We start from the raw sequence: 25,300 nt of genomic DNA, 5'->3' as shown, positions 1-25,300 counted from the left end.
CAAATATTATGACCTGGTAGTTACTACCAAGCTGATGTGACACGGCAATCTTTAGTAAAAGGCGAAAGATTGGTACGAGATATCACATCAGTACGGTGTAGCTTCCTGTGAATTTAAAAACCAATAATAATTTATAAACACGTCTTAATGATGGTTATAAATGGGCGGGGTTTCACATTTTATTTATTTAAAATAAAAAAAAATGGTTGAGAAAATCACAAAAAAATTATGAATACAATAATAAATAAATGGCGGGCAAATTTGTATGTCATTTAATGACAAATATAAAAAGAAAAAGGAAATTTAGGCTTAAGAAGAGATAATATTAGAGGAAAAGAAAAGTTGAATTCGACAAAAGGTTACAATATTAAGTACTTTTTTGGTATTTAAAGCTAAAAATCCTTAAAATTTATGTAAATATTTGATAAATGCAAAAGAGTTTTAAGTAAAATAAGTAGTATAGACGTGGAGAAAATCGCAAAAAAAAGAAGAGGAAGAAGAAAAAGCTTAATAATGTCGTTGATAGAAAGATCAAGGATTATATTAGAGGAGGTTAAAGCCAGAGAACAAGAGATTAGGTTAATCATTAAAGATACAAATTATGAATTTGGAATAAATTTAAAAGATGCAATAAATAAGTTAGATAAAATATTCTCTACTTTGGATGGTAGCCAGTTACAAAATACGGAGTTGATTTCAAGAATTTCAATGCTTTTAAGAAGGATGGTGTTATATTCAGAAATTGGAGATATTATTTTAGAGAGGTTTCCTGTTATAATTTTTGGTTTAATTGAAGATGTTTTTAAAGATGGGATAGAATATAAAGAACATGGTATTCTTGAAACATCATATATAAGTAGGTATTTATATTTGATGGTTTCTTTGTTGGATTTACCATATTTTGTTGATAGCTTTTCTTTATTTTGGTGTAAAGAAGAAGATAGAAAAAGAGAATTATTGTTATTACTAGAAAGTGTAGCGGAATTATTGTCAGGGTTAGGAAAAATTGAAGAACTAAATAAGGAAGAGATTTTAACTAAAGTGAGAGATTTAATGACAATAAACTTACTATGGGAGAGAGTTGTTCCTGTTAGAGAATACTTGAAAGTAAATCACAAGCTTTATGAAATTATAGAGAGATTTATGCACAATCTTCAAAATTACAAGGAATTGAATAAAACTATCAAGTATTTGTTTTTAAGACTTTATTCAAATGTAGTTCAATTGGGAGAAGAAGGTAAGATTAAGCTTTATCGGCAAAATGATGTTCAAGATTTATTAATTTCAATCCAGATTAACCAGGAATATGCTGATAAAGATCAAATGGACTTGTATCTGCAATATTTTATTTTTAATAAGCCTCATTTAACTGCTTTTAGTTTGGTATTTAGTAAATCTAACATAGAAGTAAATGGTGGTTTTAAAAAAGATATACGATTCAATCAGGCAACACAAAATCAAATAATTACAACAAGTTTCGATGAAATGGACTATAAAACTAAAAATCAAGCCATTATAGAAAATAAAACCATAAATAGAAAAGAAAGTACTATTTTGGATATTTATGATGAAGAGGTAATCAGTAATTTAAAGGAATTGGCTCTTTCAAGTATATTAACAAGAAGTTCATTAATATTTCTTGAGAGTATTAATAATGGATTACAAATTTATTTTAATCTGATTGATCAGATTAAAATAAGTCATTTTGAGAACAAACATCAGTTTAAGATTGTTAGACTGTACTTGGATAATAGTGTGGATAGTAAATCTTTGTTGGGTAATTGGGTAGTTGGAGATAAACCAGGAGAATTTAAATGGGAATATGGAATTTTGTCTTTATGTCTAATAAATGGTGATTGGTTGCTTATTGAAAATATCCAAGATGCACCAAAGGATGTAATTATTAAATTGAATGAAATATCAGAAAAAATCTGTCAACCTTTTGTAAATGGGTGTAATATTACTCAAACAAGAATTCAAGAAACCCATTATTTCGAGTTAAGTGAATTTAACCGTAAGATAAAAATACATCCAAATTTCCGTATATTTGCCAGTTGTGTATTCTCAAACTCAAAAAATCATTTGAATAACAATAATTACATCAATAAAGACAAAAATGAAAAATTGGAAATAATTAATCCTATAGAATACATAAATGCTGATGTTTTGAGACTATTAAACAATGACAAATGGAATATATGTAGTATCCCTACACCAACAAACAAAGAATTAAGAAGAGGAATTGAAACAAATTATGAAAATTTATTTCCAATTAAGGAGGAATTATTAGAATCTTTTACTAATTTGGTAAGTTTTATGAACAACCCAAGCAACTTTTCTGAAAATAGTATAGCAAAATCTTTGAATACAAGAAAACCATCTTGTAATGATTTCTTTAAAGGTTGTGAAAGCATTTCTAAGCAATATTTTTTCGAAAACAAAGATTGTAAAAATAATGGAGATAATAAAAACTTTACATTTTTGAATGAAAAACTCAGAATGAATATTTCAATGCTTTTTGGTAGTATTTTAGTGGATCATATATCACTTAAAGGGTACCGTAATCAATGCCAGGCTGAAATTTCAAGATCTTTTGGAATTAACAGTAAAGAATCCGAATATTATCTCAAAAATGGAAAATTTGATATCCATTTTATTAATAAAGGAGAACAATCAAGAAATATTTCTTCCATTAACATTTTAAACAAAGAATTAAACATTGATATTAATATTAACTTACTTAGAGAAAGTTTTAGAAACTCTGTGGATCCTTCTTCCTCCAGATTAGTACTAAAAACAACTCAACAGGATGATTATAAATATCTAAATTATACTTTTACAAGCATTCATTCAAAAATAATGTTTAAAATAATTATGTCAATTTACAATAATGAAAATATTTTATTAGTTGGTGATACCGGTACTGGTAAAACTACTATTATTCAGCAATTACATTACATGTTATATGGTACTAATAAGAGTTATATAAACGAACATTTAGAAGAAGGAGAGGATAAATTTTGTGAATTATTAGTATATAACTTTAATGAACAAAGTGAGAGTAGTGATATAATTGGATCTTTTAGACCAATTAATATTTACAATGAAGTAAAGTTACTTTATGATGATTACTTGGTATTATTGGAAAAAAGTAACATCAGTAGAAAGAAGAATGAAACAATTATTAATTATTTATTATCGCTTTTAAAAGAAAGAAAGTGGGAGAAGTTTATTAATAACTTGATTATTATTATTGATAAGTTATTAAGTGAGTTTGATAATATATTAAAAAATCAAAACAGTAAGAAAATCAAAGAAAAGGATGAGGAGGATTTGGATGGTAAAGACAATAAGAGTAAAATTGATTCTGATATTACTAATCATGATAAAAAGAAGGTTAATAAGAGAACAGTAATTAATATAGAAGACATATGGACCTTAAAGATTTACTGGAAAGATTTAAGACAAAAGTGTCTAATAAAGTTGAAAGATAGTAGAATAAAGAATAGTGAGAATGAGAGACAAAAACATTACTTTGAGTTTTTGGATGGTATTTTATTAAAGGCAATTAAAGAAGGCCACTGGCTAATTTTGGATGAGATTAATTTGGCTTCTATAGATATATTACAGAGACTAATTCCAATATTAAATAGAGGAAGCTGTAGAAATCACCCTCCTGAAATTGAAATAATTTGCAATAATACCAATTTTGGGAAAAAAAATCGATCAAAAACCCAAAATAACAAAACAAATGATTCAGATTACCTAATCATACCAGAAAAAGGAAATGAAATGATTAAAATACATCCCAGATTTAGGCTATTCTCTTGTATGAATCCTGTTTCAGTTCCAATCGAACAAAAAGAACAGACAACCACTAGTAAAAAAGATGAATTTCAACTAATACAAATAAAATCCACTAGTGGTAAAAAGGAATTACCCCAGCTAATTAGAGCTCTCTTTACGGAATATTTTGTGGATGAATTAACTGAAAGAAAAGATTTGGAGGATGTTGTTTATAATTATCTTAAAGATGTTTTACTTACAAATCAAATTAATATTTCTACATTGGTGGACATTTACTTGGAGCTTAAAAATATGGGAAATAAGCATGAAATTACTATAGGACTAGAAGGAAATGGACATGGGATTCCAAATTTCTCACTTAGGACTTTTTCAAGTTGCCTGAGCTATATTCGAACAATATTAATGTTACAAGGTAATTGGAGAAGAAATCAGAATAAACTCAAGCTTTTAGAGTTTATTGGAGAAGATAACAAAGAGAAAGATAATATTCATGTAAAAAATGGGAATTCTATAATACAAAATGCTATATTAAAACAAGAAATTTCTGAAATAATACATAATGGTGTAATGATGAGCTTTGCTACTCCTTTAGTTAGTGATTCTTACAATAAGGTGGATAAACTGACTAGGAGGATTTTAAAAATGAGTTTAAAAGAAGTTTCAAATGGTAAGATTTCTTCATTTATAGAATCTGGAGGGAAAAAAAATGTTGATATGGGTTTTGTTTCATTCTCAGCTCCAAGATTAGGTTCTGATGAAAACCAGTTACTTTTATCTAACAAAGTAAATTTTATTAATTATATATTAATAACTGATTATATAGTAAGAATGGGTATTTATAATAAGAATTTCAAATTGAGTAATGTAATTAGTAATGATTTTGTAATAACTCCATATGTGGAACAGAATCTCAGAAAGATATTAAGAATTTTATCTGGGTCAAGAAACCCTATATTAATAGAAGGAGAGACTTCTACAGGAAAGACTTCTTTAATAAAATATGTATCAGAACTAACTAATCATAAATTTGTTAGGATCAATAACCATGAACATACAGATACAGAAGAATATTTTGGAAAGTTTGTACCAAATAGTCAAGGAGAGTTGGAATTTGTTGAAGGTCCTTTGGTTAATTCTATAAGAAATGGATACTGGTTAGTATTGGATGAGTTAAATCTTGCTCCTAGTGAGGTATTAGAGTCTTTGAATAGACTATTGGATAGTAATAGGGAGATATACATTCCAGAGACAGGAGAAATAATTAAAGCTCATGAGGATTTTATGTTATTTGCTACACAAAACCCAGCTGGGAGTATATATGGTGGAAGAAAAGTACTTTCTCAGGCTTTCAGAAACAGATTTGTAGAAATTTACTTTGATGAAATTCCAAGCAAGGAGCTGGAGATTATTATTTCTAAAAGGTCAAATATTCCAGTTTCATATTCTCAATTAATGGTTAAAGTATTTATGGAGTTAAAAACACATAGATCCAAATCCCAAATGTTTTCAGGTGATTTTAGTTTTGTTACTGTGAGAGATTTATTGAGATGGGGAAACAGGCTAGTATATAGTAAAAATAATATATTGGATAAAAAGAACTTGGTTATACAAGGGTTTTATGTAATTGGTGAGAGAATTAGAGATAAAGAGGAGAAACTACAATTGGCAGAGATTCTGTATAATATATGCAAACCATTTGAGATTAAAAGTATTGAGGAAATTGTTAATTATAGTACTTATCATATAAGTAGTTTAATTGAAGATAAAGATGATGAAAGGTTGAAAAAGAAAAGGAGAAAGGAAGATACTACAAAGGATGGCAAGAATAATGATATTACAAAGAAATGTATTATATCTATTGATGATATTGGTAATTCGGATAAGAATTTATTAAGTTTAAAAAATATTATCAATAGTAATGGAGACTATGTATTAACAGATTCATTCAAAAGAATGCTTACTTTGGTCAATGATTGCATTGTATTTAATGAGCCTGTAATATTAGTAGGATCAACAGGTTGTGGTAAAACAAGCATTTTCCAGTTATTATCTACTCTATATAAAAAACAACTTTATATAGTTAATTGCCATCAACAAATAGAAGCATCTGATATGTTGGGATCACTTAGACCCATTAGAAGTAAAATCATGAGATTAAACCAGGAATTGAATAATTTTAAAATTGAGTTATTGCGAATAAATGATAGAATTATCAGTAATACTAACTATATTCAACAAGAATTTGGTAATTCAATCAGTGTTATATTATGTAAAATTGATAATTTAAATAGATTATTAGATGAATCAGGAACAAGTAATTCAGAACACAAGATTCAATATAGTGAGAAAAAGCAAAAAATTCATTGTGAAATTTCTTCTATCACAATCATGATAGAATCTATTTTGGAAAAGGTTCAAAATTGTGATTTTCCTGAAATTCTTTTATTACTTGATAATATGCTTAATGAGCTGAGATTGTACGAAAGTGGTGAATCACAAAAGGAACAGGCACTTTTTGAGTGGCAAGATGGACCAATAATTAAAGCAATGAAAACTGGAAGTTTTTTACTATTGGATGAGATTAATCTTTGTGATGACTCTGTAATAGAAAGATTGAACTCTTTATTGGAAGATCATTATATCAAATCTGAATTTGGGTTATCTTACAAATCTAGAGTTATTTATTTAACAGAAAAAGGTGGAGTAGAAACTCTTAATGGGAATGATGATTATGTAATTTATTCACATAAAGATTTTCGGATATTTGCTACAATGAATCCAAGTGGAGATTATGGTAAGAGAGAATTATCCCCAGCTCTTAGAAACAGATTCAATGAAATTTTTGTTCCATCATTATCAATGTATCAGCTTAGGGATGATATTGAGTTTTTGATTTTGAGAAATGTAAATAAATTATCAGAAGGAGAAGTTTCTTTAACAAATAAAAAGATGTTATCAAAATGTATTATAATGTTTTCAATTTTATATGAGAATGATATAAAGAATGATCAGATTCTTAAGATTAAAACTTCAATCCTAGATCAAGAAGTTAGTAATTATTTTAATTTAATGATAGAAAATGGTAGTATTCAACTATTCAAAGAAGAGAATAATCATTTTATAAGTTTTGGAGGTGAATCAGGAAATAGCTCAGATGTTAAAGAGTACACAATAAGAGATATCATATCATGGTGTCAATTTATATGTAATAATTTCCAAGAAATTTCCAATTTTTATAACTCCAATAAGGATAATGTCATTGATTATATAATTAAAAATGGAAATATAAAAGAATTGATTAATTTGAAAGATAATTGTGGTATTGATAATAACTACTCAATAGAGAGTATGATTTTAGTCACATTGGTTTTGGGAGAGCTTTTTATTCAAGGAGCTAGTATGTTGATTTTAGATGGAATAGATTGTCAGAATATACAAGATAATGAAGAAGAAGGGTTTAACTTATATTTAATTTACATGGAAAGATTGATTGAAATTTTTTACACGTATCTGATAATTCCAAGTTTTAAAGAAAATAATATTGAAATTAGCAAAATTATTAAAGATATTATGATTTTTAGATTTCTAAGTGATCATGGAAATAATTGGATTAAAGTTGGAGGTGGAAGAGTTTTTAAAAAAGAATCAAAGAAAGACCAGAATGAGTTTTCAAGTGAGAATCAAAACAAATATTTGGTAATAACTCAAGATTACATAGAACTTGGTCCATTTAAAGTTAAGAGAAAAAAAGACTCAAACGAAGACGAAGAAATAAATTGCAATGTCAATATGGATATTGAGAAAGTTATGAAAAAGTTCACTTTTGATTCAAAGACTACTTTGAGAAATCTTTCAAGTATTATTCGTTCAATGAGTATTATGAAACCAATATTATTAGAAGGAGCTCCTGGAATTGGGAAAACTGCAATTATACTTAACTTATCCAGGTTAGTTGGAGTTAAACTTCATAGAATTAATATGAGTGAGCAAACAGACTTTTCGGACTTATTTGGATGTGAGGTACCAAATAATGAGTCTAGAGACCAAAATCAGAACAAATATCAAGATCAAAGTAATAATTCTAAAAACCAAAAACAAGAAGGGAGATTAATTAATTGGATAGATGGAATATTACTTTATGCGATGAAAAATGGAGACTGGGTAATTTTAGATGAGTTAAATTTGGCAACACAACAAATATTAGAAGGTTTAAATAGTGTTATGGATCACAGAAGAAATATATATATACCAGAAATTGGTCAGACAATTCTTTGTCATGAGAATTTCAGAATATTTGCCACTCAAAATCCTGTTAAAATGGGAAGTAGTGGGAGAAAAGGATTACCTCAAAGTTTTTTAAATCGTTTTGTTAGAATTAATGTTGGAAAGTTGAATTACGAAGATTATTTGGTTATTTGTAAATCTCTTTTTCTAAATGATAGTAATAATTTAACTGATGACATAATTAATTTGTGTATTGAAATAACACAAGAAATTGAGCTATTTAATACGAATATCAGAACTTTAAAGGACGGAAGTATATGGGAATGGAACTTGAGAGATATTATAAGGTTATTAAGATTTGTCAAATTGAATTTAGCAAGAAATCTGAATCTGAAAGATGAAAATAACAAGATTAGAAATATACTTGTATTTAATTCAATATATTGTTCTTTTGAGACAGTATATTTATCCAGATTAAGAACAAGAGAAGATTATTATGATATTAAAAGCATAATTGATAGAAGATTAAAAGAAAAGATGGGAGAATATGAGAAAGAAAAGTCTCAAATTTTAGGTATAGCTAATAATATCATTGATCAAAGTATTCTAGATTATATTAATAATGGTGATGGTAGTTTTAAAAAGATGATTATTTTTCAAGATTACTTGAAATCTTATATACTTAATGATGGTATTAAATTAATTTATAAGGATAGTTATGGTTTATCAGATCATTTCAAGGATTTAGATTTGAATATATTACCAATCAATTCAAAAAAGAGGATAATTTCAATTATAGATTGCATATTACTAGGAGAAAATATAATTCTAACTTGTAATAATGGTGCTCAAATAGAAGAAGTAATTTCATCTATAGAAAATATCTCCAAGAATTACTTTCAGAATATAAGAGTAAATAAAGTGAATATATTACCTTCTATAGATGCAAATGATTTAATTGGAGGTTATCAGCAATATAATGAGGAGAATATTATAAATGAGATATTGGATTTGGTTTCAAGTTTAAGAGTAATAGATTTCGATATTTCTAATTATGAATTAGGGTTAATTAATAAAGATTTAATTGAAGATAATCAGAGTAATAATATGAATAAAAAGCTTTTAAACAGGTTAAATTTGGCAAAGTTGAATAACATGTTAAATAAAGGAAACGAGAACTTTGTTTTGGAATTGAGAAATTATTTGAATTTTTTTAAAGATATTAAGACAAAAATAACTCCTATTGGTATCTTGGAAGAGATTGAAAGCAAATTAAATGCTTTTGAGTTAACCAAAAATAAGAGTAAAATTGAGATATATGAAGGTCCAAAATTCAATTTCACATTTTCAGCTTTGATTAACTCAATAAAGAATGGAGATTGGTTAATTATCACTAATATTCAAAATTGTTCATCAGCTCTGTTGGATAGATTAAACTCCTTATTAGAAGATAAAGAAAATGATTTATTTATCATAGAATCTGGAATACCTCAATATGTTAAAAGGCATGAGAATTTCCGTCTTTTTTTTGTAAACGACTATAATATTCAAAATAAATACATAAGTAATGCTTTAATCAATCGTTGTATTGAGATATTTGTAGATGATGATGAACACCATCATCATTATAAAAAGCATGAAAGCAATTTGAAAGAATATGAGGAAATGGATTCTATGGAAGTGGAGTCTATTAAGAAGGAATTTAATGATTTAAAACAAGATCAAATCCATTTGAAAGAAATTCTGAAACAAGTTTTATTTGGAACCAAATTTACTGAGCCTTTAGAGGAGAAACAGATTGATTTATTGTCTAAATCTCAAAGTCAAGTCATAGAGATAGATGATGGAATTCAAAAAGTGATTAAACAGAAACTACTTATCAGTTTATTTGGCTGTAAGAAATGTATTGAAGAGTTAATAGTAACTATAGTTGAGAGAAACAAAAGTTATAATCGTCAAGTACTAGATTTTGTTAAAATTCACAATGTTAATCACTTTATGAATAATAATACCAGTTATTTGGATTTTTGTTCAAATTTCGCAATATATTTGGCTGCCATCATTATTTATGGTATAAATAATTACATTCTAGAAAAAGTGATTAAAATAAATAAAAAGCTAAAAAATAATGAAAAATCCTTGTATTCACATTCTGATAGTTTATGTATTCTTAATAAAGAGGAATTTCAAATTATCACAAAAAACTTTACTAAAGAACAAATACAAATTATGGAAACTGTGGGATGTGTCAGATTTTTCATTAATTGGATGAGAAATTTACTATTTTCAGTACTAAATAGACCAAGGAAATTGAAAAGAATGACAAAAAGTTATGTATTTTCTGTTATAGAAGATTCTCTGGTAATGTCATTTAAGCAATTAGGATTCATTCAAATTCTGGATACTATTGAAGATGAACATGAAAATCTCCTTAATGATCACTTTGCCAATTTTTACTTATTAATCTTAAAAATGATAGAAAATTCGATATTTGGTCAAGAAAAGCAAAATTTAACTTTAAATAATTCCATTTTTTATAATTTTTACAAATTAAATATTTCAAAGATGATTCCAACACAATTAAATCCGGTATTTAAAGAAATTGTAATTAAAAGATATGATCATATTCATGAAAATTATAGGGATTTGGTTGGAATTATTCTAAGAAAACCAAATATAGAAAAATCTGAATATTGGATGGATTTAATACACATTCATTATTTTTTTGTTATTCATTTCAGAGATATATTAAATAGTGAAAATATATATGGAAATATATTATATTTGAAAGTTTTATTAAAGGAAATCACCAAAATGGATGACTATATTAATTACCATAATATTAAAGTTAAAGTTTTATACATCAAATCAATTCTAATGGTAGTTTTAAGATTATTTGGTATTGATCTTAAAAAAAATCAATATTTTGATTACTCAGATAAACTAAATCACAATGAAATTATTCTAATAGAAGAATTAAGAAAATATATTCCTATAAGTGATTTTCAAATATTAACAAGTATTTTAAGTTTGGTTTTTAGCCCATTAATGAGAATTCAAGAGAAAGATTTAGAAGAAAATGTATTAAAGTATACTAATAAATTCTCATTTACCATTAATAATATTATTTTGAATTCTGGTATGAATGATCAAAAAGACTTTAAGAATTTAATCAAACAATATATTTATGATAAAAGAAATAGTCAAAATATACAAAACTCTCAAACAAAAAATGTCAATGAATTAACAGGAGGATATATTCAAAATTATTATGCTTTAAACTTTCAAGACAGAGAATCATTAACTGGTTTGTTGAATATTTCTGAGTATTATAATATTAGAAAAACAAAAAAATGGATTTTGGAATATTTAATAAAAGTTCTAACAAGCAATCAAGAAATAAATAAGAATAAAGTTTTGGATTTATTACAACTGTTTGAGTTACTTGAAAATAATATTTTGACATTGGATTTTGAAAAAGAAGATTACAATGATAATAATGATGATGATGGTAATAATAACAATCATATTAATAATAATAATAATAATATTAACAATAGTAATAATATTACTAGTAATAATAATAACACTAATAGTAATAGCAATAATGAAAATAACAATACTCAAGGAAGATTAACATCTAATGAACTAATTCGAATTTTTGATACCAGAATCAAGAATGGAGTTTTCAATAATATTTTAAAATTAATAAAAATAAAATTAAAGGATGAAAACATTATTAAGGATGATCATAACAATATTATCAAAATTATACCGAAAGGTAAAACATACTTGGAGACAATTTATGGATCTGAGATATCTTTCTTGGGAGATGGGGTAATTATTAATAAAGAAAACTTTATCATACAAAAATCTTTAAGAGATCATTCTTCTAATATAGTCAATTTCATGATCAATAAAAAGATTGATGTCAATAATATTCTTCAATACTTTACTCAAGCCCAGTTATGTAATCTAGAATTTTTAGATTCATTTTTTTACATTTCAAGTGATAAAAATGAATTATGGAGACAATTAATTAATCAAATTGAAAATTTTAGAAAAAATCTTTATCAAGGAATAATTTGCAATATTTCATCAGAATTAAAAAATCAACAAAATAAACAACCTGAGGTTATGATACTATCAAATACATTTTTTGAATATTATTTGATGAAACAATATGTGAGATCTCAATTTGAATCAAGTTTGAGAAAAGGAAAAATAGAAAGGGAGAATTTGATAGAATATTTAAATTATTTAAAAGAATTAATACTAAATTCAAATTCTCAATTTAACTCTTATTTAATTAATATAATGATACAAGTAATAAAATTGCTTTCAATTCATGATTCTTATACTCTTTATTTGGATTATTTAAAGAGGAAAAAATTTAATGGTAATAATTTCACTATTCAAAATAAAAAAGATATTGAAATTTTGGAAAATATTAAAAAAAATCATATAATGTCTAGTTTATTAGATTTGGATATTTTTTATGATTTTGAAATTGAAGATTTATTTGATTTGGAAAATGAGATTTTACAAGAGAATTTATTGGTTGATATAATTAAAGAGTCTTTTGTAATGCTAATTAAACCAAATGAAAAGAATACAAATATTCAAGAACAATCTCAAGTTAATTTAGGAAAAAATTATGAACATATTTTAAAACTTGTTATGAAATTTGACACTGGAATTATTAAACTTTTATTTTTAAATTGTATCTATCACAAATTATTTAATTTCAAATTTGAACAAATACTTAATTTAAAAAGTGATTATCTTTCATTATTTTATTACTTAAATAACCAAGAAATTATTTCAAAAGAATATTATGGAAATCAAAATAATCATTATTATTTAAAAAGTAAAGATTATTATATTAAAAGAATTACTGGTTATTTGATTAAAATCATTTTTGATTTTTTAAATTTCATTAATATTAAAGATTCAAGAATTGAAAATATTAATTTGGATAATTTAGTGGATATTATTTTTTCTAATATTAATGGTAATATAAATAATTATGAAAATAAAGATTCTCATAAAGAAGAAATTATTTTAAATATCCAAATAATAACTCAAAGTATTAATTCTGTTAGAATTGAAAATTTACATTCAGAAAATTTATTAAAAATACTTGAAAAATATTTTGGGTTTATTTATATATTGATTACATTTGAAAATAAAAAAAATCAAAGTTGTTATAATAATTATAAGAATATTTCAGAATTTGAAATACTAACAAAAACTTGTTTAGTGGTAATTAATCTTCCTATATATTATCATTGTAGGAATCTATTTTATATAGATGAGAACAATGTTTATAATGAATACAAAGAACAAATTTTAAAAAATAAACAAAACATGGATTATAGGGTTAAAAATCAATATTTAAGTTATTTCCATCATTTTTATTATTTAAAAGAAGAAAAATCTGGTAATATAAATTATATAGAAAAGCATCAAGTAATTAGAAAGCTTAATGAGAATTTGGATGATAAAAAAGAATTTGTTTTACTTAAAATTAAGGAAATAATTACAGAAATTCTAGAAAATGATTTGATTAAAGAATTTATGGATAAAAATAATGAAGAAAAAATATCAGTAAATAATATTGGTAGATTAGAAAATTTGGTAATTATGGTTCAGAATATATTAAGTAAGAATAACTTTGAATTATTTCAAGGAGATTTGAAATACTTATATAATGATATATTTGGTCCAATAAAATTTTTATTAAATTCTTTGTTATATGGTATTATAGGTTTTACTCTATTCAATAAAAATAATAATGTCTCAATAACTAAGTTATTAAGAAATCCAGAAAAACAAAATAATAAAAGTTTAGATATAATTTTGGATACTTATGAATATGAAAATGATTTGGGTTTATTGCCAATATTAATAAAAGATGATATCACAATGATAGAATTATGGAAATCTTTATTAGAAGTTGGTAAGTATATTCACGAATATAATACTGAATTTTTGTCTTTATATAATAAGTATTATCAAGACTTTGAGTATAATGTCCAAAAAACTCATGAAAAGTTAACTGGGAGCAAAAATCATAATCAAGAAGATATAGAAGATTTAAGTGAAGATGAGAAAAATTTGAATAATTTTATTAGTGAAAATCATCTAATTTATAAAAATGACAATATTGATAAGTTTATTGAGAAAAATCATATATTAAATGAGTTTGATTTAATGAATGAATTGATTAGCCAATCTAATAAAGTTTCAACTACAGGATTAGTATCTGGATCAGAAACAGAAACAGAATTTGGAACCAAGTACAACAATATTAAGTATATATGTTTGAAAATTTTAGAAATTATTATATTAAGATATGGATATAATCAAAGTTTCAAACAAGAAAAAGTTAGACAAACCAATGGAATTATAAGTAATGATTATAATGATCAAATGAAAAGGTATATATATTATAATATGACTTATAATGATATCAAAAAAATTAACTCTCAAAATGAAGATGATAATTGTATTTCATTCACTAATGAAAAAGCAAGTAATAATATAATTTGGAAATTTATTATCTTACATTTAAATAATCATAAGATTTTTTCTCAAGCTTCTGGATTAGACTCTGGAAACTACTATCAGCATATTAAAATTCATATTGAAAATGAAATATTTAATATGATGATTAATAGTGAAGAAAAAGCATTTTTTAATAATATTACAGCATCAAATGTAAAAAGTATATTGAAAAATACTGAATTATCTATTATGGTGGATTTGGTTGAAAGGATTCAATTAATGGAAAGATTAAAAAAAATATTGAATCAAGCTCAAGAACTTTTATTGGAATATCATGATCAACCAATATTGGTTATGATTAAAGATATTGTTGAAAAAATGATTTTTATGAATATTCAAAAACTTAACATTATTACTTTAATATGTTATTTGGATATCTTATTAATGAGATTACTTAAATGGCAAGAATATATTAAAGAAGGATTAAATTTAAATATTGAAATCAACAATTCAATTTTAGGAGAAAATATTGATTTTATTAAATATTCAATTTATGAACTAAGAAAATTACAAATTAATTCATGGTTTAATTTAGTATTTAAGATATACCAAAAATATAATTATATGGCATCATTTTCATTTGGTAATATATTAATAATCATATCAAAAATAATGGTTGAATATGAGGAATTTAATCATAATTTAATATATCATGAAATTTTTGATTATTTAAAGAATTCTACAAGAGGAGAATATCCTATTCGATTTTTATTTTTGAGATATATTTCAGATTTGATTATTAATATTTTAGATTATCCAAAAATATCTTCTATTGATTATTTTAATTTGAAAAATAATCAAATTATAAAGTTAACAAAACTCAGTAAAATTTTAATATCTATATTAAATTATGGTGGAATTATTTATAAAGAAATTTTGAAAGATAATCAAAAATTATTACAAGATATTAAGATTGAAATTAGAGATATTATTAAATTATCAATGTGGGAGGTTAAAGATTTTAATAAAATTAAAAAGAATATTTTAAGTATTCAAAAACAATTAAAAAAAAGTCTTTTAAAATTTGATGAAAAATATATGATTAAGGTTAATTTATTAATTAATAATCATCATAATATTGATACAAAAATGACTGGAATGATTAATATATTACCAAAATTAAGTGATTTTATAACAAATTGTGAGTTAAAAGGTCAAGAAGGAATTAGTTATATAATCAAAATATTATCAGATAATAATAATGATGACAAGATGTTGAAACAAAGATATTATAAGACTTTAATAGATATGGATACTTATGATTTAGAAAAATTGATTAATATTAATAATTTTAATGATTTTTATTATATCAATTTGGATAATTATATAAATAATCAACAAGATTATATTAAGATTGGAAATAAATATTCAGATGATAATAATGATATAATAAGTCTTTGTTTTTTAATATTGGATCAATTAAGATTTAATGAGAATAATAAATATAATATGCAATATATAAGCCAGTCTTTAATTAATTATAATAAATTACTTTCAATTGGTAATACATTATTAAATAATTTAATTAATTATTATCAAGAATTTAATAATGAGTTCAATTTTAAGTTTTTAATATATAATTACCTATTAAGTATTAACAAATTGGATAATTATTTAAATTATGGAAATAATTTGAGTGAATTAATGGATTTTAAATTTTGTATTATTAATGAAATTGAGAGTGAGAAATATATTCAAAATAATAAAATAACCTTAAAAGAGTATTTGAATTATTTAATAAAAATTTTAAATCATCTTGAAAGAATTATAATGTTACTTTCTTCTCCATCTTTAACATTAAATAATAATTTTGGTATTATGAGTAACAAAAAGATTCAATTTTTATTAAAAGACAAGTTGAAACATGATAAATATAATCATCAAATTATATCATTTATATTGGATAAAATTATTAACAAAGGTTTATTAAGAATGATTTCTGGATTAAAAAATATGTTTTATATTTCAGGATTAGTCAATTATTATATTAAAAAAGAAGATAAATGTATAATAATGAATTGGGAATTAATGAATGGAATTGAGGAATTTAATAAATGGATTAAAATAGAAATAGAAGAATTAATTAATATAATTAATTTGAATTTTATTAATCTTGGAATATTTGAATTGGATATTATTCAGAATTATATTAATAAATTAGATATTAATTATTTGGACTTTATTGTTGATAATAATTTAATAAAAGAATTAGAATTAAATGATTTATTATGTTTAAATGATTTGATGAATATAATTAAACAAGAAATTCAAAAAGAAGATAATATTTTGATTAAGATATTTAAAATGAATAATGATATAAATATAAGATTAGATAAAATGAAGTCAAAATTTGTATTAGAATATGATTCAAAATTTGAGAATTTGAAAAGTTTATCTGGAGTAACTTTGGAGTATATTCAAGCTTTATATTTACTTTTGGAGAACAATTTCTTTAACTTATGTGAAAAGAAAGAAGATAAAGAAGATGAAATAGATAATAAGGGAGGTGAAAGCAATTCAAACATAGACTGGAAATCAGGATGTGGTTTTGGAAATAAGGATAATGATGACTATCAAAGTAAGGATATTTCAAATGAGTTAAATAATGATGATTCACTTTTGGAAGGATTAAAAGGTGATGATGAGAATGAAATAAAAGATGATATGGAAAATAAGAATAAGAATGAAAGGAAGAAAAATGATGCAATCGATACTGAATTGGATTTGAATTCAAAATTAGAAGATTTGGATGAAGAAGATGAAGAAGGCGAGAATAATGATCAAAATCAGAAAGATAATAATGAGTATGAGAATAATGAAAAAGAGGAACCTGAGAAAATATTTGATAAAGTTGATCTCGAGAAAAAAAATTCAAAGATTGAAGATGTTAAAAATGATGATGAAGAAAACCAAGAAGAGGATGATAATAATAGAAATGAAGTTGAAGATGAAAGAAAGAAGGAGAATATTGAAACAAAAAATTTGAATGAAGAGGAAAGCAATAATAAGAATAAAGAAAAAGATATTGTTGCAAAATTAGGTAAAGGTGAAGAAGAAAATGAAGGAGATAATAATAAAGATGAAAATAATGAGAAGAAGAATGGTATGGAAAATATGGATGAAGAGAGTGAGAAAGAGGATATTAATAGTATGGACAGTGACTTGGATGAATTATTTGAATATGATGCGAAAAATATTAATCCATATACTAACGAGGAAGAGGAGAATAAAGAGGAGAACGAAAATAATGAGAACAACTTTGGAGATGAAAAAGAGAATAAAGATGATGATATTGATATTGATATGGATGATAATATATCAATATCTGATATAGAAGGAGAGGGTTTAGTTGAACAAGAGAATGGAGAATTTGAGGAGGATGATAATGATTTTGATAATTATGGAGATAGAATAGGAGAAGATGAAAATAGTGAAGAAGATGATGATAATGAAATGAAGGTAGATAGATATCAAAGCTTAGGCCAGAACGGTATGGATGAAGATATGAAAGAAGAAGACTATAAGGATCAGGATGAGAAGGGAGGAGATGATTTAGATTCAAAAAACAATTTAAATAAGAAAAAAGGTAAAAAAGGGTTAACAGCTTCTGAAGAGGATTTAAAAGCTGAGGATAAAGAAGAGAGGGAAGATAGACAAAATTTGGAAAATATTAAAAATGAGGATAAAGAAGATCTTAAGATAGATGAAAATAATGGAGACAAGAATTGTAATGAAAAGGATAATGGAGATAATATTGAAAATGAATTTGGATCAAAACAAGAGGATGAGAATAATAAAAAGGGTGAAAATAATGGAAAGGATGAGAGTGATAAAAAAGAGGAGTTAATGAATCCATTATTAGAGGAAAATAGTGAAATTAACAAAGATTGGTATAGTAGTTTAAAAGATTTAATTATTAAAGATGAAGAAAATGAGGATGATATTGGAGAATTTGATCCAAATGATAATAATTCAAATTTCAAGATAGATAAGGACAATAATAGTAAAAGTAATATAATTCAGAATTTACCATCTTTTGGAAATAATGGATCTAATAAAATGGATATTGGAGAGGATAAAGAAAGACAAGAACAGAAGAATTTAGAGAGTGAGATAATAAAACAGGAGAATGCAAATATTGAAAAGTTTGAGGATAATATTGAAAATAGTAATAAAAAAGATCATAGTTCAGAACATTATAATAGTGATAACAATATAATGATGAGAAATAAAATCAAAAAAGAAGAAGAGTTTAGAGATTTATCAGAAAAAAATGATGTTAAGATAGATGATAATGATATTCAGGATACTAATAATGAAGATAGTTTCTATAACAAAAATAGTGATAAATCTAGTGTATTTAATTGCAAAGAATACAATAATACAGAAATAGAAATGAAAGGAAATAATTTAATGTACGAAGAAAAGAATAATAAAGAGGATGAGAAGGAGGAGGAGGAGGAGGAGGAGGAGGAGGAGGAGAAGGAGGAGAAGGAGGAGGAGAAGGAGGAAAATTCTTCTAAAGCAAAGAAAGTTACTAATTTATCATCACAAAGTATGGAAATGTGGAACCGAATCCAGAGTGAGATATCTCCTATTGTAAATTTATTGTCAAACCAATTAAGAATAATATTAGAACCAACAATTAGAGGGAAAATGGAGGGAGGATTTAAAACTGGAAAGAAGTTATCTATGAAAAAAGTAATAACTTACATTGCATCAGACTATAGAAAAGATAAAATTTGGCTAAGAAGGTCAAAACCCAGTAAAAGAGAATTTAATATATTAATGTGTATAGATAACTCACAAAGTATGAGTATATCAAATAATGAGTATATGGCATTACAATCATTATTTATTATAATACAATCATTACAAAAGGTAGAAGTAGGTAACTTTGGAGTTTGTTCATTTACTGGAGAGAATATTAAACAATTAATAGAAATGACAGGCCAAATTAATAATAATGATGCAATAAATATGTTAAATCATTTCAATTTTTCAGAAGAGACTTTGGATTCACACCAAAATAGTATTCCTAATATACTTAAATATTCAACAAATCTACTAAAAGAGTTTAGTAACACAAGTAGTAATAGTAAGCAATGCCACCAACTAATTATAATTATTACGGATGGAAGATTTAATAAATCTAAAGTTAATGTTTGGATTAATTATGCAATTCAAAATAATTGTATTCCAGTTTTGATCATTATCGATAATTACACAAAAAATGATGACGGTAAAGACAATAATAAAAATAGTTCAAGTTCTATTTTTAATATGAAATCAGTGAATAAGGACGAAAATGGAAAGATGATTATTACACCATATTTGGAGAACTTTCCGTTTCCTTATTATTCAGTTATTCAAGATCCAAAGAAGTTACCAAATATACTTTGTGAACTGATTAAACAATGGTTTGAGCTAATATGTAACTAGGTTCTATATTGATTGGGAAATTATATGCATGCAATTTTGCATGCATGGGTGAAAAACGGTATTTATGTATATATGCTACGGCATTAAATAGATGTAATTAATGTTATTTAATAATTTTCAAATCATTAATGTAGCTGTCTAAGCAAAAATATTTGATTTCTATTTCCCTATTTGATTTTTGTTCTTTGTTTTGAGTTGTAAAATTGAATTCAGGATCTTTTTCAATTAAGATTGCAATTACCGCCTTCTTGTTGACTTTATTGGATACCCTTTGCCATAAAACTAAATCTCTAACAGTTAAAATTTGTTTTTTATGAGGATCAATGATATTTAATAGGAATGAGCTGTGGCATGTATCAGGATCATTCTCGTACAAAACAAAATCACAACCATATTTGCTTCCTTGTTGAACATAGTAGCCATATTTAACCACTAAATCATAATAAACTTGTTTGTATATGTTATCCTTATTAGAGAAGTTTTCAGGGTATATGCATTTATTAGGTAAAAAATTGGTCTTTTGTACTTGGTTTTGTTTCAGGTCACAGTTCTGATATTGATTAATATTAGTACTTTTTTCTTGCCTGTAATTTTTAATTAGATCATATTGATAATCCATAATAGCAATAGGTAGTCCAAGATCTATATTCTGTTGGCTGTATCTAGGTAATGTTCCAATAGGGTTTAACAAAATCTTCTTCTTTTTCAACTCTATAAATTCCTTAAAATCCACGGAAAGTTCTGCAACATTATTAATGTCCATGTTAGTATTTGAATGTATATTAAAGCCAAGAATTAATTAAAAAAATATATTGAATGCATTATTTAAAAGTATAAAAATAAAATAAGTTGAGAAGAAAAGAGTTATTCAATTTCCATCTAGTTAAATCAACCTTTTATTTCTATGTTTTTTTTTCACTTTTCTGCTTTATTTATAATACTTTATGAAATTAATGGTTGATATAGATTTTTATTAAGGCGCATTTTTTTTATGCATTTGATTACTTAAATAATAATTATAATTATTAAATAGGAAAAAGAAAGAAAGAGAATTTTTGAATTAATGCAAAGTAAATTTTTAAATTTTAATATCTTTCTATATATAATTATTCACTTTACATTTATTCACTTTCGTCATCTGTAGATTCTTCTTCCTCTTCATCCTTTTCTTCAATCTTTCTTAATAATTGCTTATGTTTTTCCTAAAAATAAGTATAAAATAAAGAAGTTAATTATAACTCACTATATTCCAAAAATGGAATTTTTCTAAATATTAAACTTACAATAGAATCCTGTAATATTACAGATTGTTTCTCATCATAATTAATTCTATCATATGGAGAAATTATATTCAACAATAAATTCTGTTTTTTGGGTTCCATAAATGTCTTTACAACTTCCTGAGTTTCTGATAATATATCATCCAAATTTCCGGATCCTGGCTGTAATACCACTGGATTCTCAACATGTGCTACAATTACTCCTGCATTCTTAATTGCTTCGGGTTGAGTGATTGCAAGTTTTCTCAATTGTTTAATATCTGCTGCTAACGCAAAAAATGGGTTTGTTGAAATTAGTTTTCTTTGTTCTTCAATTGCCCTATGTAAATTAAATTCTATTGCAAAAACATTTCCAATGATTATTCCTGAGATTAAAAACAATATAGATGAAATTATCCTTATATTCAATTTTACCATCTTTTCTTAATTCAAATAATTCTCTATTTTAAAATTATTTTAATATTAAGAAAAAAAAAAATTAATTTTTTCCTTAATATATTTTTTAAATAAATGATTACTATTACGTAATTATTACGTAATCATTTGTTTGCATGCATATAACGGTATTAAATAAATTATTATTTATTATTTTGCATGTAAAAATAATAATTATGTTATTAGCACGTAATCACCGGTATTGGTTATCTATATGTCAGCATAACATGCAATTTCATAATTATTCTTTACTTTCCCCTCCCCTTTTTTTTTTTGTCTGATTTTAATAATTATTTAAAACAAATTGGTTTAGTTATCTTAGAAATGAATGTAAAAGATAACATTCTAATTGAATTGGTTTTTGGTTTTAATTTTATTAAAGTTACTATTATTTTTATTTTTGATTTCTTACTTTATTTATTTTAGTTTCCCCACATGTCAGTTTGACTTATTTCCATGGTAAGTTTTAAATAAACTTTTTTAGGCGGGAACACAAACTTTTTTTTTTTAATATAATTTAAACAGGAAGTATTAAATAATAAACATAATTATTCAATAAAATGAGGGAATTGTTAATGATTTAAAACAAGAAAAATTAGTTTATTAATTTCTAAAAACTGAAAATAAAAATATATAACTATATCTAAAGCACTGTATTTCGCATTTAAATTAAGGATTAATTAATTAAAATGGAAGAAGATACGTTTGAGACTGAAAAAGAGCTTGTGGAAAGTATCAAACAAGAAGCAAATGAACTATTTGCTAAAGGAGAATTCCAAGAAGCTATTCAACGTTATACACAAGGCATATTAAATTGTCCAGAAGATGAAAAACGATTAATGAGTGTATTGTATTCAAACAGAGCTGCATGCCATATTATGCTTGATAATATAGATAGTGCTCTAGTTGATTCAAATGATGCAATTGACTTTGATGACACCTATACAAAAGCTTATTTAAGAAGATTTACTGTATTGGAAAAGAAAGAAAAATGGCATGACGCTTTGAGAGATATTAATAAAGCTTTTGAATTGGATGAAAATTTGAAGAATGATACAAATTTAATCAAAAGGCATAAAAATGTTGAAAAAAATTCTGCAGAATTATTTAATAAAGAAAAAGACGAAATGGTTGGAAAACTTAAAGACTTGGGAAATATGTTTCTAGGCAAAGTTGGGTTGTCTCTTGACAATTTTCAGGTAGAACAGAATCCTCAAACTGGATCATATAATATCCAATTTAAACAAAGTTAAGTTAATCAATAAGTATAATTTAATTATAAAAAAAAAGAAATCATTTATATACAAATTTTATTAAAATAAACTACACTAATATTATTTTTTTTATATAAAATATTTAATATAGCCAAGATATTTTTGAAACTTATTCATTTTCGCCTATTCAAATGAATTCATATTTGGATCATATTTTGCTATTTTACCTAATTCTTTAATGTAGGTACCTGCTTGTTTCGCTGTCAACAGTAAAATTCTGGATTTCCAATTAACTCTTTTAAGGCCATATATAAATTGTTTTTTAAAAGTTACAAATTTCCTACTTTTGCATTCTTTACCAATCTCTTCCAAACTAAAATTTGGTGATAATTGTCTAAATAATATTGAAAAATATACGATATACTTATCTTTTTCTGTTGGAAAATATAATGATATATCTTTTCTTTGATTTTCCAATAGTGATAATACCAATGAAACTTTACCAAGTAATTCTCCTTGCTTCATTATACATTCATATATAGGAGGATATTCATTATATCCAAACCAATCACTTTTTTTTGTCATAATGAACTCATTATAACCAAAACATAATGGAATCATTTTTGAATTCTGATAATAACATTGTAATATTGATGGAGTTGGTAGTAATAATTTAATATTTGAATGTTTGATATCTAATATACAAGACACCATTGGATTAAATGCATAGTTGTCATAGTAATTATTCTGTCTCATTAATTGTATATAATATGTTGGATTTTGTACTGAAAGCAGCAATAATGCATCATATGTTGATATATCTACTCTATAACTTTTTCCATGTATCAACAAGTCTGCTATATTAATTAAAAAATTATCTCCTGGAATTATTATATTACTTTGAGCCTCTGAAAATATACATGTATCTGCTAAATCCTGTCCAATATGCCTAAATACTTTTGCTTGTATATATCTTCCAACCTAAAAAAATAATTTGATAAAATCTTTAAGATTAATTAAATTACTTAATAAACTTACATGTTCTTCATTAACCCGAAATGATTTGCTAACTGATACTGGCACTTCATAGTAATCTGCTTTACTCCCACCAATATTCTTCGATATTCTCCACTCTATAACTTCTGGTACATATTTTAATCCAATTGCAGATATATCTTTGAATGTGATAATTCCACCAGATTCTGCTTCTCCTATTATTGATACCGGGAAAAACTTTGAATATTTTTCTTTTTTCTCTATTATTTTCTCGTCGTCTTCTTCTATACTATTGTTACTACCTGAAATTTTAGAAGCTTCTAATCCAAAAAGTGAATCTGGTTTATATATTAGCTCCAAATTTTTTCTTGAGAAAAATTCTCTTTCTTGAGCTATCATCTTATTTTCATAAGAATCAAATAAATCTTCATTTTCTTCGTCACTACTCGTATTGTCATCACAAATCCTATCATTAAAGTTCTTATACTCATCCAATCTCTTTAATATATGTTTACTTGAGCCTATAACATATTCTCCAAAGTCTATATAATCTGAAACAGGGATCTTTACTTTATCAGTGTGAACTATTAGTCCATAAATAAACGAAAAAAAAAATTCAAATGAATCACAGTCTTGTGAATTTACAAACTTGCATATTATCTGCATAATTTCGCCAGAATACTGTGATGTATATAATATTGAATCATCCAAATTATCTTCATTTACTGAATTATCAGTACTATCTTCTGAACACTTAATAAACATCCTAATTAATTCATTCTTAATTGTCTGTACAAAAATAATATCTCTCTTCTTAATATTCTTAAGTATTATTCCTTCAAACCCTTTGATATGTATCTCACATGGGTTTACTTTCATTTCTAATTTAAATGGACCATCATACTTATCATTAATTAGTAACTTAATATCATAAATAGGTTCCGGGACTCTTGAGCATGGAGGAATATTTAACTTGCACCTTTTTTTTAAACTAAGCTTATCTTTAAGAGACATTTCAAACCTGGCTATATTGTTATCTTTGTCCTTTTTCCATTTTTCAGATACATTATCATCATTCATTGGATCCATCTGTTCAATTGACTTTCTCCCCTTTTTCCCCTCATTTTTTTCTCCTTTTTCTTTTACTAATTTCTCTTTATTATTATCATCTACTTTTATCTTCTCCTCATTATCTTTATTATTATTTTTCTCTTTTGTGGTCTCAGCATTGTTTTCTTGAAAACTAGTTCCTTCTGTACCTCCTTTTAAAGTGCCTTTCCCAGTTATATTTACCTTATCATGTGCGTTTCCCATTTATTTTAGTTAATAATA

General features: G+C 24.7%; 5 protein-coding genes across 5 annotated transcripts; 2 read left to right on the top strand and 3 right to left on the bottom strand.

Moving 5' to 3' along the window:
- Positions 1 to 513: 513 nt before the first annotated feature.
- On the top strand, positions 514 to 20,043 carry cubi_02083 (MDN1 midasin; the record flags this gene model as incomplete). Its single annotated transcript, XM_029019095.1, has 2 exons — positions 514 to 13,756; positions 13,802 to 20,043. The coding sequence occupies 2 exons, from the start codon at positions 514 to 516 to the stop codon at positions 20,041 to 20,043; spliced, it is 19,485 nt and encodes a 6,494-aa protein (XP_028876569.1).
- A 103-nt stretch (positions 20,044 to 20,146) lies between these two features.
- On the bottom strand, positions 20,147 to 20,806 carry cubi_02082 (tRNA intron catalytic C-terminal domain-containing protein; the record flags this gene model as incomplete). Its single annotated transcript, XM_029019094.1, has 1 exon — positions 20,147 to 20,806. The coding sequence occupies one exon, from the start codon at positions 20,804 to 20,806 to the stop codon at positions 20,147 to 20,149; it is 660 nt and encodes a 219-aa protein (XP_028876568.1).
- A 358-nt stretch (positions 20,807 to 21,164) lies between these two features.
- Positions 21,165 to 21,740, bottom strand: cubi_02081 (uncharacterized protein; the record flags this gene model as incomplete). The annotated part of the gene is made up of 2 exons (XM_029019093.1): positions 21,165 to 21,245; positions 21,327 to 21,740. 2 exons carry the CDS (start codon positions 21,738 to 21,740, stop codon positions 21,165 to 21,167), a joined length of 495 nt encoding a protein of 164 aa, XP_028876567.1.
- A 707-nt stretch (positions 21,741 to 22,447) lies between these two features.
- On the top strand, positions 22,448 to 23,011 carry cubi_02080 (uncharacterized protein; the record flags this gene model as incomplete). The annotated part of the gene is made up of 1 exon (XM_029019092.1): positions 22,448 to 23,011. One exon carries the CDS (start codon positions 22,448 to 22,450, stop codon positions 23,009 to 23,011), a length of 564 nt encoding a protein of 187 aa, XP_028876566.1.
- A 144-nt stretch (positions 23,012 to 23,155) lies between these two features.
- cubi_02079 (uncharacterized protein) lies at positions 23,156 to 25,282 on the bottom strand (the record flags this gene model as incomplete). The annotated part of the gene is made up of 2 exons (XM_029019091.1): positions 23,156 to 23,953; positions 24,011 to 25,282. 2 exons carry the CDS (start codon positions 25,280 to 25,282, stop codon positions 23,156 to 23,158), a joined length of 2,070 nt encoding a protein of 689 aa, XP_028876565.1.
- Positions 25,283 to 25,300: the final 18 nt, after the last annotated feature.

Source organism: Cryptosporidium ubiquitum, assembly GCF_001865345.1.
Source record: "Cryptosporidium ubiquitum isolate 39726 chromosome Unknown contig_12, whole genome shotgun sequence".
Lineage (NCBI taxonomy): Eukaryota > Apicomplexa > Conoidasida > Eucoccidiorida > Cryptosporidiidae > Cryptosporidium > Cryptosporidium ubiquitum.
The sequence above is the reverse complement of the archived record's forward strand: the minus strand, read 5'-3'. Positions and strand labels throughout refer to the sequence as shown.